The sequence below is a fragment of the Asparagus officinalis genome, chromosome 3 (assembly GCF_001876935.1).
Source record: "Asparagus officinalis chromosome 3, Aspof.V1, whole genome shotgun sequence".
Lineage (NCBI taxonomy): Eukaryota > Viridiplantae > Streptophyta > Magnoliopsida > Asparagales > Asparagaceae > Asparagus > Asparagus officinalis.
In genome coordinates, this window is record NC_033796.1 from 25,648,329 (window position 1) to 25,662,521 (window position 14,193).

At 32.3% G+C, this 14,193-nt stretch overlaps 1 protein-coding gene across 1 annotated transcript; it reads left to right on the forward strand.

Annotated features, from left to right (window-relative positions):
• Positions 549-9,593, forward strand: LOC109833495 (arogenate dehydratase/prephenate dehydratase 1, chloroplastic-like). Its single transcript, XM_020401183.1, has 11 exons — positions 549-1,087; positions 5,527-5,591; positions 5,672-5,764; positions 5,844-6,044; positions 6,131-6,211; positions 6,314-6,409; positions 7,992-8,069; positions 8,147-8,236; positions 8,318-8,385; positions 8,499-8,580; positions 9,097-9,593. Exons 1-11 carry the CDS (start codon positions 826-828, stop codon positions 9,151-9,153), a joined length of 1,173 nt encoding a protein of 390 aa, XP_020256772.1. The 5' UTR covers positions 549-825; the 3' UTR covers positions 9,154-9,593.

A 14,193-nucleotide genomic window follows, 5' to 3' on the forward strand; every position in this document is an offset into this window, starting at 1 on the left:
AAACATGATGCTTGTACGAGCACGGACATAATGCTTGTACACTTGATTAATATTATGTGACCACAGTCAAACCATTTTCTAATAGGAAAATAATAGAGGCACACCCCAACCATAACTCCAACCACACCCCCTCTATCATTCGCTACAGTGCACCGGACCCCACATGAGATTTTAAATTTTTAAAATCCCATATGGGGCCCGGTGCACTGTAGCAAATGAGAGAAAAGGTGTGGTTGGAGTTGTGGTTGGGGGTGTGCCCCTAGTGCCACCCTTTCTAATAATTACTCAACCAGGGGAGGGTGTACCCAAATTACTCATCACTAAAAATGTCATTTAACACTTAACTTCTCTCTCTTTCGAAAAAACAAACTTTAATTCCCTCCAAACAAAAACTCATCTAATTCCACAAACTCCGACGGTGCACCCACATCCTCACCCTAACCAAAAATCACGGGCCCTACAGCAGGGTGCAATCATTACTCAGTACACCAACTGAGTCCACTCTCAGAAATCTTTTCCCACCAATAAAACATCAGAATCCACACTGGATTCAGACACCTTGGTCAACAAAAAAAGATCAAGCTGAGGAGTTACTTCCCAACCAAAAATTTCCTAAATTATATCCTTTTTTAATTATTACATGAAACCCTCGAATAGTTTTTTCTTGATAATCTCTCACATTGTTGAAAGAAAATAAAAATAAAAATCGTGCTGCCAACAACCCTTAGTGTCTGCCCACCAACTGGCAACTGTTTGTTAAAATTCCCCAAGGAAAACCCAATTTGATTTGGGAACATCGAATGATCTCAAACGAATGATCTCAAAATGGCTCTGAAGGCAATTGTGGGCCTCGATGGGGGATTTCAGCAGTTGGGTATGAGGGATTTGATGAAGAATGGGCATTTGGGTGGTGGGTCTTTGCGCCGGAGATTGGAGGTCTCTAAGTTTGGGAGATTGGAGTGTGAAGGAGTTAAGATGAAGCCTGTGGATGGTGATGAGAATGTGGAGGTGAAGAAGAAGGAGATGGGAAATGGCGGTTCGGGTGAAGAGCTCAAGAAGCGGAGCAGGGATTCCACTACTCTTCCAAGTGGGTTTTTTCTCTTGGTATTTCTTTAATTCATGTTTTGTAGATGTAGTTGTTGATTGTATAGTTTGCATATATATATATATGTTAATTTGTTTAATGTGAAGTCTCTGATTTTTTTCCCATTGTGTATGGTAGGTAAACTCATTGTTAGATATGGCAAGATCTGAGTCTAATGTAGCATCCAACTTTGTGGAAAGTAATGTATGTTTGATGTAATGAAAAAACTGTCTTAGCTGGCAAATGCATTTGCTTCATGCTTGAATTTTGCTTTGATAATTAAAAGGTATGGGATTGAAATTTTACCATATTGAGGAGGAAATATGAAATTCTTTTTTTCCCCTGCCGCATCCAGTTCATTAGGTTCGCATGCCATGAAGTTTTTAGGATTTCATAAATATAGTAATGTATGTTGATTGCTGCTCTTGTTTTGAAGGCCAGAGAAGGATTTTTATGTCAGCTACAAATAATTGGGACATTGCTTTTAGTATTAATCAGTTGGAAAAGTGTTCAATACATGTTCTCGTGTTGAAATGTCTCATGCATATAATCAGATTTGGGGGACAGACCTTTTAGTTCAGTTTTGTTAAAATAAAATTAGGAGTGCAATTGGTTTCATATATATTGGTTTTGTGATTAAGTGCATGATTAAATAAGATCAAAAGAAAGAGTCCATTTGATAAAATTGGATCATTAAAGTAGTGATTAACAGTCTATCTGATCATACATCTCCTGAATCAAGTCTTTGTAAAATTACCGTCTATTGGTATCAACTTCCATGGTTTACAGGGCATCAAGTTGATTTGGGGAACAAAGATCTTATTGGTTTATGTCCACTGAAACAGGTAAATTTTAATCATGCTATGTGCAGGGAACACTAGCTAAGAAAGAGTCTTGTGGGGGTGAAACTAGTCTGCCTCTTCAACCCATGAAGAAAGCCAAACAACTCATAGGTCCACGTACAGTCTCGTCAAGGTGCAAAGTCGGTTGTTTGAACTTGACCTGACTCTGACCAAAATGCAGTGCTTAGGCTCAACCAGATACAAGCCAAAGTAAATACTGGAAACCTATAAACTAGATCGTGCACGGTAGAAAGCAGTACCGGAAAAGAAACCATTTATAGTTTTGTGGGGTCACATATTAGAGGAAAGTGATTTAAATTGAATCCTATTTAACAAGGATTTTCATTTAGAAATGGGAGGTTGATGTATGCAGAATTGTCTTCATTTAGTTGTGACCTCTTTTAATGCACCTTGTGAACTCGTTTGAGCACCGTGATTTCAAACTAATTATTAATAATGCTAAGTTGGACTTGGGCGAGAGTTTTGATTGATATTTTTTCTAATATGTTTGAGATTGTAGCCTATAGTTGTAAAGGCAAAATTCAACTAGAATAATAGTTTTTTTGCTAGCTAATTCTATATCGATGTTTATAATAAGGAGGATATGCATGGTGTTGTAATAATGCTGGTGCTGAGATTGACAAGCGTTTCTTCTTCTGTGTGGCTTTGGAAACTTTCTTGGTGCAACTGTAAAGAAACTCTGATGCATGTCTACAAAGCAAGGATATTTATTGTGAAGTCATTCCGGACATTTGTTTACGATATGTCCTTTCACGTCATTTTGTTTCATATGTACTCCTTTGAAACATTTATTTTTGTGTTTCCATGAAAGCCTTTGTTTCTACGTGGTGCGACTCCCTCCAATCTTCATGTACCAATATAGCTACAGCTCTAACGAGGGTTTAAGAAGGAAGCTTGAGACATATTTAAAATTTTCTTCGCACTTATGAGATGTCTATATGTAAGAAAACATTAAGATCCTTACTAATTTGACAAGTTTTACTAAAAGTAGAAAGAAAATAAAAGATAATCTTAACTGATTTAAATCTGTTGTTTCTAATCAGGCCATAAAAGTAAAAACAATAAAAATCTGAATAGGTCCAACCAAAGACTCAGTCATATGATGCCTCTTACATGTTTAGCAGTTATTTGATTCTCTAAAATAGTATTCAATTATGTGAGAAAGGTCTTTTACAAGTGCAATATGACACCAAGGTGTCCGATGCATAACCATAAATTTTTTTCTAACCAAACATAGTTCCAACAATTTTTTTCCTCGAAGTCCATCGGCTTAAGAGTGTCTTAGACTCTCAAATGTAACACACGTGCATGCAAGTTTCAGCACTTGATGTGCGGGGCTTACATTGAAGTGCCCATTCTCCTAGGGAGAGTTATGCTACAGACTAGTATAACGTAGGTTGTTCGTATCATATTTTTTTAAAATACTCATGAATTTAGCTTATTTCTTTCCCTGGTTTAGAATTAAAGCTTCTAGCAAGCTAGCTCACAGTCGTCTACGAAAAATGTTCTCATCCGTGATTTATTGACTTATAACCATTCATCATTTTATATGAAAAGTATTTTTCATCAGGTGTGGAAGTTGATATAGCATGAATGCTTCTATCCTGAAGTTCTGCTATTTCAAACATCCTCACTTCTTAAAATTCCTAGGGCAAATGTACATGTTATACACCCATTCAAATCCTCAATTTTCTTACAAGATATTTTCAGAAGCTTTTTGGATACTTCTTTGACATTTCTTGGTCACGTGCACTATATTTCTCAAACACGTGTTTCTTATTCATATATGACATGTTTTGATATGCATTTACTTACAGTTATATGAAAGACATATTTATAATTGTAAAAGATATATTTAATAAAAATCTAATGAATTTATGTTTCCACATAAGAAGTGAGATAAACCAATTATTCAGTAGAAAGTTGAAGTGTTAAATGACATTCCTTATGTTAAATCAGTAAAATGAACAATAGTTTAATCTAACACATGCACAAACATTATATGTTATTGAATTATTAGAAGACATTTGTTAGATATGCATGTTTGTGTATGTATGTTACGATGATCTTTCACTTTAATGCATAGTACACATTCCATTGTTAAGTGATCAAGCCCCCATGTCCTTTTTTGGAGTTTCCATGTCTGTCTCCATTGTCAGTTATAATTCATCTGAGATCATGTGTGAATAAGTAAAAAGACGAAGCTATTGAATTCTAAAGGATTGCATCACATCAAGGACATACAAATTCATGATATAAACCATTTGAGGCTAGGTTACTCGGACACTTTATCTAGCCTCCCATATCTGTGTCCTACACTTCTCATATCCGTGCCCATGTCGAACACTTCTTGAATATATGCATACATTTTGTCAGACTTGTACTCAATTATATGATAAAATGTTTTAGTTTAAAAATCTCTTGGCACTTCTTGAATGTATATTGTGCACTTCACCTCAAATTTATGAAACTTGTTGGCCTTGGGACAGGTTCGTTCTTGCACATACCTAGTTCATAAGTATGGTTTTAAGGGTCGTTTGGGTATCTAGTTCAAAAATGAGCAGTTTTTCAATTTGTAATCTACTCAATAAAAGAAACATAGAAATGGTATAAGAATTCTAGTTCTCATAACATGTGAATGAAAAACAATATCGATGTCATATAGGTTATTAATTTTAATGTGTGTATATGTGTTCCCGTGTCTTTACTTTTACAATTTTGTTGTGTTCTTTGTCCGCACCCTTGTCCGTATCCACACCTGCACCTGTGTCCGTGCAACATAGATTTGAGGCCTTCACTAGTTGCAATCCTCCACAAGTAAGGTATCTAGAAAGCACAGTAACAGCTATGATATGTTTGGCCAAACATCTAACAAAGCTGCAGAACTTCTTAAACATTGAAAATATGCAACAATGAATTAAATCACTTGTTATCAGAACCCTGTGATTCTTATACTGCCTGCAGGGGCCCTGTTACACTTTAATCAGTTCCTTGTTGATTCTTGTCTGATCAAGGAGCCTGCAGTAGTTCTTTTTTTTTGTTTATTCTCATGGAAAAAAATGTGATTATCCCAGATGAAACCAATCTATTATATCATTAGTGGATCTTAACCAAGATCCTTTCTTGTTGGGGAAATTTGTTAATTTTTTTCACAGGTGTATTAAGATAATCCGTTGACTCATCATTCATCAATTTACTCAATTACTTTAGGCAGGTATTGCCATATTGAAGTGTTTAAATCACTTCATTCATGAATCTATACGTCTTTCTCTTGACAACTGGACCAAGAACGATCAAATATTGTTGTCTCGGATGATGCATTTCTATTAAGGTCCATAGCCGTTTGTGACAAGAAATTATGTGCATTTTTAGGACAACTATAAGATCTTTGTAGTTAAGAATGATTTATTTTGTTTATTTTCTATAGTCCGTTGATCCATTGTGAACGTCCTTATATTCTAATGTTGTTTGACTATTTTTTTTCCTTCTGAAGCTAGTCACATAACCAAGTATATGATGTTTCATATCATTGTAGGCGGTAATTATGTCTCAGACTAATACATCTTACATTCATTGCAGAGCCGTTATCTGCTACTAATCTTTCTGATTCTAGCAATGGCTCCAATGTGCGCATAGCATTTCAGGTATGTTTTCCCTTTGCCAATGACATCTTCAAGCAGTAATATATAACATTTTCTTACAAAATTTCAATTTATTAACACAGGGTTCACCGGGTGCATTCAGTGAGGGTGCCGCCCTTAAAGCATACCCAGAGTGTGAAACTATTCCCTGCGAACAATTTGAAGTTGCATTCAAGGTTTAAATGCACATAATCCATGATCCTCTTAATTAATTGTCTATCCCTTGAGCTATCTTAACTCCACTTCTCATCATAGGCAGTTGAGCTTTGGCTAGCTGATAAAGCCATTCTGCCAATTGAGAACACATATAGTGGAAGCATACACAGAAACTACGACCTTCTTCTCTGCCATGCACTTCACATTGTAGCCGAGGTACAATTGTCTGTTGATTATTGCCTTATGGCTCTCCCAGGAGTGAGAAAAGAGGAGCTCAAACGTGTTTTAAGCCATCCACTGGTTGGTATTTTTTATTCCTTATATAGTAACTACAAGGCATCTATATTTCATTATTTTTCAGTAACAACTTTGTATAATGGTTACAGGCACTTGCTCAATGCCAGGGTGTACTGAGCGAGTTAGGTGTCACTCAGGAGAATGCTGATGATACCGCCGCAGCTGCCCAGGTATTTTATAAAATGAATAAAAAGTTATAAACTATTTGGTTCTTTGTTATGCATTAGATGTGCAATAGCTTTATTTCTCTAATTTGCTCCCTTTTTGGTCAGATTGTTTCGTCTAAAGGATTAAGAGATGCTGGGGCTATCGCAAGTGCTCGAGCTGCATCCATATATGGGCTTGATACACTCGAAGAAAAAATTCAGGTAATGATACTTTCTTTTAATAGACTCCATTATATTATTCCGTGGAGGAAGTAGTAAACAATAGTATTCTATGCATGTATGTTTTGACCTCATTAATAAGATAATTTTATGCTAGATTTTTTTTTTGCATAAACACTAATGTAAAGCATTCATACTGGAGCTAGTTCATATCCTAGAGCAAAATGCATATATTTTGTAAAAGCAGTTACTATTTGATTTTTCTGTCATATTTTCTTCTTCCATTTAGTTAATTCCTATATATTTAAAATTTCCTACTCCAATATGAGATTGTGGGTTACATTTCTTGGCTAAATTATCATATTAGTGTTAAAAATAGTACCTAATGACCACATTGGTAATGGTATCAAAGTTATCTTCGGCGACAATAATGTATTTAAACTTGCATGATGAGACAAATACACTGAAGAATGAATTTTCCGACTATTTTTCAGGCGACCAGGTGATTTGCCACGTTCACATAAGCATTGTTTTAAATATCCCCGACATGGCCCGATATATCCCCCGATATATCTTTTTACAGGGCTTGCCGCAACCGATATGGTGTTTAAATATCCTTTACCGTTTTTTAGCTATTTTGAGTGATAAATCCCCGATATGGCCGATATATTAGCCAATATGTGGACTAATATATCTTTTTTATATAGCTTGTTCCAAAATAATATACCGTGTTTGGAATTTTTGGGCGAGATATCAAGATTTTCCCATTATATCAAATGACATTTTGCCCTAAAAAAAGCAGATCGAATGTTGCAACGTTGCTTTGCATTTTTGTTTGTTTTAGAAGGTTGATTAGTGATCCTAAACATATACTATTCATATTTTGTATGTCTAAATTTCATTACATATGTTGAGATTACATTTTAATGCATTATACTATGTATGCAAACATTCATTATGGCATTCCGATATTTACCACATATCCCCGATATTTCCCCGATATCCACAATCCGATATGAATTTTGGCCATCCGATATTTTCCCGATATCCGATATTTAAGACCTTGCACATAAGTGGCATATTTATGATGATGTGACAACTAAAGTTAGCCTCATTCAATCCATTAGAGGGGAGATTTTCAAATTAGAGTAAAAAAAAGATTAATTTTTTTAATATGAGACTTCTTTGGGGGTTCTTTATTGCTGAGCTCAAAGAACCCATGTTTTTAAGCAATGGAGAACCCCAGATTTAATAGAAGGAGAAGAAGCCCCCAAATTAAAGTATCTCTCTTTTCTTTTACCCTAATTTAAAACTTTACCCCTCTAACAGTTTGAATGAGGCTAACTATAACTGTCACATCATTATAAATATGCCACATAAGCATCACATGGCAGATCACATGAGTGGTTGCTGGAAAAGTTGGCTGGAAATTTATTTTTGGGCCTATTTGTCTCATTGTGTATGTTTAAATACCTTGTTGTCACCGTAGATAATATTAATACCAATCTGGTCATTGGGTATTACTTTTCATACTAATATGGTAATTTAGCCCATATTTCTTATTTCATTAATTTGGTATATGCACAAATCAGTGAGTTTTTGTTTTCTTGAATAATCATGGCAGGACAACCACAACAGCATGACTCGTTTTCTAATATTGGCCAGGGAACCTATAATTCCGAGGACAGACAGGCCATTTAAGGTGTTAATTCAGTTTTCTCTTCTATTTACTAAACTCTATATAGCATTTTGAGGAAAGGTTTGCATCTTTCTCCCCAGACTAGCATTGTTTTCACTTTGGAAGAAGGTCCAGGAGTTATATTTAAAGCTTTGTCAGTCTTTGCTTTGAGGAACATAAATTTGACAAAGGTGTGTATTATGTTTCCAATCTTTCTCTAATCATGTTACTCTTATGAATGTCACCATGATTTTTTTTTTGTGCAAGTGCAGATTGAAAGCAGACCGCAAAGGAAACAGCCTCTAAGGGTTGTTGATGGCTCAAACGATGGGACTGCAAAGTAATAGTTATTCTTCTTATTTCTCCTACACTGGAAAACTATTTCAAAATGATTTATCGCTATGTAAAAACTTAAAAATGTAGAGAGTAATAACTGTAAGATTTCTTTTTTAGGTACTTCGACTATCTCTTCTATATTGATTTTGAAGCATCCATGGCAGAGCCTCGGGCACAAAGTGCTTTGTGTCACCTACAGGTAAGATTTTTTCCCCTTTAAGACAAATTAAAATTGGTTATAATTTCTGAACCAATTTGTGATTAAGCATCTGATATTGCAGAAAGATTCCAATTTAATAAGCTGTTAAGTGCTTAATTACTTCTGCACATGAAGAAGAAAATAATTAAAAGTGATTATTATTTCCATGACTCTAGAACAAAATATTGTGGCTGAGGTAATGAACTGGGAAAACTATAAAGAAAGTTGGGCATCCTTTCATAGGCAGAGTTGTGTGAGTTAGCGTTTAAAGCTCAAATCTGTTAACAGTTTTTCTTGCTCTTCTTTGAAATTACACTGTTGCACTGAATTCCAAGCAATCTCTGTTTATTCAGAGCCAATAATACATAAGTTATACACTCAATAAAAGAAATAATACTGCAGGTCTCTACGCTCTACTCGAACATATTTTTTCTAAACAAATAAAATGGCATGTGATTGGTTGGATATCTGTCCTTAGCAAACTGCAATTTTAAAAGTGTTTTTCCTTTTGTGCAGGAATATTCAACATTTCTTCGAGTTCTTGGTTCTTTCCCAATGGACATTTACCCATAAGAACCTCTCTGATGGAAATATTTTGCACAGAATAGTTCAGTTTAGATCCTTGGTTTCTGTTGCAGGAGTAAGTATACAGTAGCTTCAAAACGGGAAATATTTCAGAATCAATAAATTTCCCTTTCAACCTCCAAACAATACTTAAAAGTTCCAAAAGCTGCAGTCAGATGGCTCTCTTTAAGATTTGACGGGAGCGCAGCCCTGTCATTTTTCCATTATACCTTTTGCTTTTTAGAACCAAAAAAGATATTTCATATATGTGCAGTTTGTTGGTAATTTTGCATAGAGACCAACCCGAGTTACAAATTATAATAGCAAGACATGGGTTACTGTTGTAGTATACCAAAATATTAGTTTTCATCCAGAGCTCTTTTTCAAAGGCAACATATTGAAAACTGATGCATCATTCTCCGGCTGATGAAAGTTGCATATTTTGGTCAGTATTTGTGCATATGCTTATTCCTTGATCTGAATTCTGTAATTCTGTGAATTTTTCATGTCATTTGTAATGGTTATTGTGATAACCGATAAGGGTAAAGCTGCCAGCCGTTTGATTTTGTGAAATAGCAGCGGCTAATTTTGGTATCTTGATGTCCTTCATGACATTGTGCTTAGGAAATTGCAAAGATAAATGCATGAGAAATGTTTGAATATCTTCTCAATAAATGAGAAAGTAACACACAAAAAGTTTGAAGATTGAGAGATTGAAATCATGCTCATCCATCTGGGTTGAGAGATTGAGAGACGTGAGTTGAGTGGTTCCTCTTGTAGTTCTCCTTGATACATAGTGAATTTCTTGTATTGTTATTCTGTGGACGTAGGTCGAAGCTGGTCGACCGAACCACGTTAATCCCGATGTTTTTTTCTTGATTATGATCGTTTTATATCTTGTTGATTGTGGGTTGGTTTCGGAGTTGCGCATATTGTAGTAGGCGGGGAGAGTAAAATTCCCCAACAAGTTTGTGTTGCAATCAACCACCTCTTAGTCAAAATTTTTACCAAAAATCTAAAAATATCCTTAAAAACTCACATTCAAGTCACGCAACTCATTTTGTTAAAGTTTAGGTCTCTTTAGGATATAAGTTGCGTACTTAGAACATGAAATTTTAAAGCTAATTTTGATTTTTTTTTAAGTGAGATTTTGACTAGAAAGTGATTGATTATAACACAAACTCACTTTTAAAGGTGGTTTATGTATAAATTGACGTTTGAAGGTGATTTATGTGTAGTTATCCTATTTTTAAAGTAGTTTCTAGGAGAAAACCCTGGAAATTACTGGTATTTGCGTTGGTTCAGTTGGATACTACTTAGAAGTTTTAAAGATTTAGTTGCAAATAGAATTCAAAATGGTTGGCATTAGAAATAATATGACTGATATGATAATGAGACTTTTGCTTTGGGCACTTTTCAGATGTCGCTTACATTTTCTACGTCTTTGTAAAAATTGAGCCCCAGGGGGCTTTTTCGAAAAATGTGAAGAAGATGGTATCATTATAGACTTGTTGAGTTGAATTGGTGATTTGGTAATTTTGAATAATCTTTGTTGAACAATAATGTACGGGTGGAAGAATAACTAGTAACCAGTCGATGACCAAATGTTTCTCTTTGGAAAATTTGGTAACCTAATTAGGTCAACTAATTGCTCTGTTAATGTATTGTACAGTTTAATGAACTTGTTTTTGACACTTACAAAGGCTGACATCATTCCGATTGTAGATTTCTTCCGAGGGATCCATAAAAGATATTTGGAAATTTTCCAAGACTTTTTAATACAAAACCTTATAAGCTATTAAACACCTTTTTTTTAATAAGAGTCAAGATTCAGGAATTTGGAGAATTGTAATAATCACCGTAATGTAATAAATTACCCCCTTCATCTCTATATATGTAGGCTTTTAGAATTAAATATTCTTAGTTATATTTTCATCTGTTTTGCCTATAGCTTTTATGTTATACTAGTTTTTACACACGTGCAATGCACGTGATTTAATATCATGATTAAGTATTTTTGGCAGTTTGTGCTTATTTTTTTCTTTAAACTCTTACATCCCGATTATTTTTTTATGTTTGTTTAAATGGGATACACCCAATTTAAATTTTCATGTTGATATTTGAATTGACATAAAACAAATATAATTTAAAAATAATTTGAATTTTTATATTATTTTTGACCGATATGAAACTAAGCTTTATTTGAGAAAGTATAGCATTGCAAAGTGAAAAATATTAAAATAGTGTTATACAAGGAAGGTAAATATTTAAAACCAATATGGCAAAATGATTGATTTAAAGAATGTTAAAACGATGCAAAAGTGAATATGAAGTTTATTCCTAATCATTGATAGACTTCATAAAAAAATATAAATTAAAGATTAATATTAACTCTAGTATACTTTTATATGATAAAAACATCCACATAAGAATATAAAAGTACTGAAAAAATTTCATGAAACTCCCTTCTAAAGATTTCTAATTTCACTCAAAATAATTAAACTATTCTATAAAATATTATTTTTATTTCTTCTATTTTATTTTTTATTGAGTTAAGATCAATCCTTCTTCAGGTTTATCATTTATCATTTCTCGGACAATTCTAGAGTATTGTCTTTATCATCTACATCAATTATGACATCAGGCTAATTTTGTATTTTTTATGCTATTATCTTTCCTGGGCTCGTTAATTTTTTATCATCTCATTTAACTTTACAAAGAAGTCAAATGTACTTATGATGTTCAACACAAACTGCTCAAAATATAGACTTTGATTTTTTTTTCTATTTCAATGAGAATAAATATTAATTTCATATATATAAAATTCTTTGTGTTCCTAATTTATTACTTAAATAAATTAGAAGCTATCTCTTTATTTTCCTCTAAAATGAATTATTCTGATGTGCATCCAATAAGAATTTCTGTTATTTCAATAATATTACCTTTGCTCTATCCCTGACATTTTCCATAAAGATCTAAACTTTTGCTCTATCCCTGTCATTTTCTATAAAGATCTAAACTAGATACCTGCATTATTCATTACCAATTTCTCTTAGATTATAATATTAATATTTAATTTGAAGAACACAGTATGGAATTTATGAATACTTACTAATTTTTCTTATGTCTTCCATGGAGATTTTTTCTTTGATTAGGATAAAGTTATTAAATTATTTTTTAATATAACTCATTCAGTGCTTCATTAATAGATATGTCTTATGTTAATGCCAATTCAAGTGATTCATTGACGTTTTCTGAATTTTAGATTTATTTCCATCACTTTCCCATTTGCAATGGAAATAACTCAATTCTTTTAAAGTTATCTCTAAATATTCTAATAGTTTCTCCATATGTAATTCCTTGTATTCTTTTACCCTATAAATATTATTAACGTCAAAGATTAAAGTTTCTAAATTAAAATCAATTAATGCTAAGGTATAATATTATAGTGTTTTATCATTTCTATGGATTTAAACATCTATCAATTAATGTTACGAATGTATTTTGGCTACCCCAACTTATTACTAAAATTATATGAAATTACTTTAATTTATATAGTGCCGATAATTTTTAATCTATAATATTTTTAAAAATTTTATCCATTAACCGGATGTTTTTAATCAATTCTTATTGTTTTTGTTTACCAGTATCAACTTAGACTATTCTTAGATGCTGAAAATGGATAGTAAATCCCTAAATTAGAAATTTTAATATATATATATATGAAAAATACCAAACAATTACACTTTTCTTTGCCAAGTTTTAAAATTTTAGCCCATTTTTGTGGTTTTGAACTTTGAGGGTGTGATTTATAATTTTTAAAATTTTTAAAGAGTTTTTTAAAAAATTTACTTTTAAGTTTGGTAGTTGTAAATTCTATGTTTCATGTGTTGGTGGTAATTTTTTAAATATTATTATATTTCTTGTAACTTTAAAATTTTGAGGGTGTCTTTTGTAATTATTAAAACTATAGATTAATTTTGAAAAATATTAAATTTCAGCAGTCTACCAATCGACGAATTTGATGTGTGCTAGTTAAAAATTTTGAAAATTTAGAGTTTTTTTTACGATTTTTAAATTTTGAAGGAGTTTTTAAAAAAAATTGAGGTTAATTTTGGCAAATTTTAATTTTTTAGGTGTCTAAGGGTAATATCTTGAATTCATCGTATTTTATTTACAAATTTTAGAATTTTAGGGTGGTTTTTTATAATTTGAACTTTTGAAGGTGTTTTTATAATTTTTGAGATATTGAGGGTGTTAATTAAAAAATTTAAATTTAAATATCAAAAATTTTAGGTGTATCATGGTAATCTCTTGAATTCATCTGTGTTGTTTGTAAGTTTTAAAATTTTAGAATTTTAATGTGCTTGTCTGTAATTTAAACTTTTGAGGGTGTTTCTATAATTTTTGAGACATTGAGGTGTTAACTGTAAATTTTAAATTCTTTGCAAACTGATGTTAATTTTTTAATTTCATGTTTTTTATTTTATGTTTTGAGACATTTGGATGAGTTTTATAATTTTGAACTTTTCAAGGTCTTTTATGCAATTTCAAAACTTTTTATGATTTTTTTGCAATACTTCATGTATTATAATATGTTATCTACTTGTATTTTCTTTATCTTAACAAACTAATATAATTTTTATGTTTTATATATTTTATTAATATTAGTTTTTTTAAATTGTTAAGCTAAACATGGTTCACATAGGATTAGGATAAGATATGATTATGATTAGGATAGATTAAGATATAAATAAAATATTCAAAATAGTGAAGGGTAATATTGACCATTAAAAATTAGAATTTGATTATAGATAATGTAGTTCAAACTATAAAGGGGTATATTTGTCTAAAAAAGATTTTTCGAACTCGTGCTTTTAAAGAGAGTATGATATGTGTGATTTGAGTTGATGTGTGTTCTATTTTTCAATCTTGGTAGAATACACTTCCATTCCAGTTGCCATTCCTACACCTTGTTAGAATATGAAAGTACAATCCTCAAAGTTTTGGTGCCATTAATTGGCTAGGACTTTAAAACACTTACATCCT

What these genes read in the sequence shown, in the direction of transcription:
- LOC109833495 (XM_020401183.1), top strand. Translation starts at nt 826, where the DNA reads ATGGCTCTGAAGGCAATTGTGGGCCTCGATGGGGGATTTCAGCAGTTG. An exon ending in GGATTCCACTACTCTTCCAA is followed by an intron (nt 1,088 to 5,526) that starts GTGGGTTTTTTC and finishes CATTCATTGCAG; the next exon opens with AGCCGTTATCTGCTACTAAT. An exon ending in ATGTGCGCATAGCATTTCAG is followed by an intron (nt 5,592 to 5,671) that starts GTATGTTTTCCC and finishes TTATTAACACAG; the next exon opens with GGTTCACCGGGTGCATTCAG.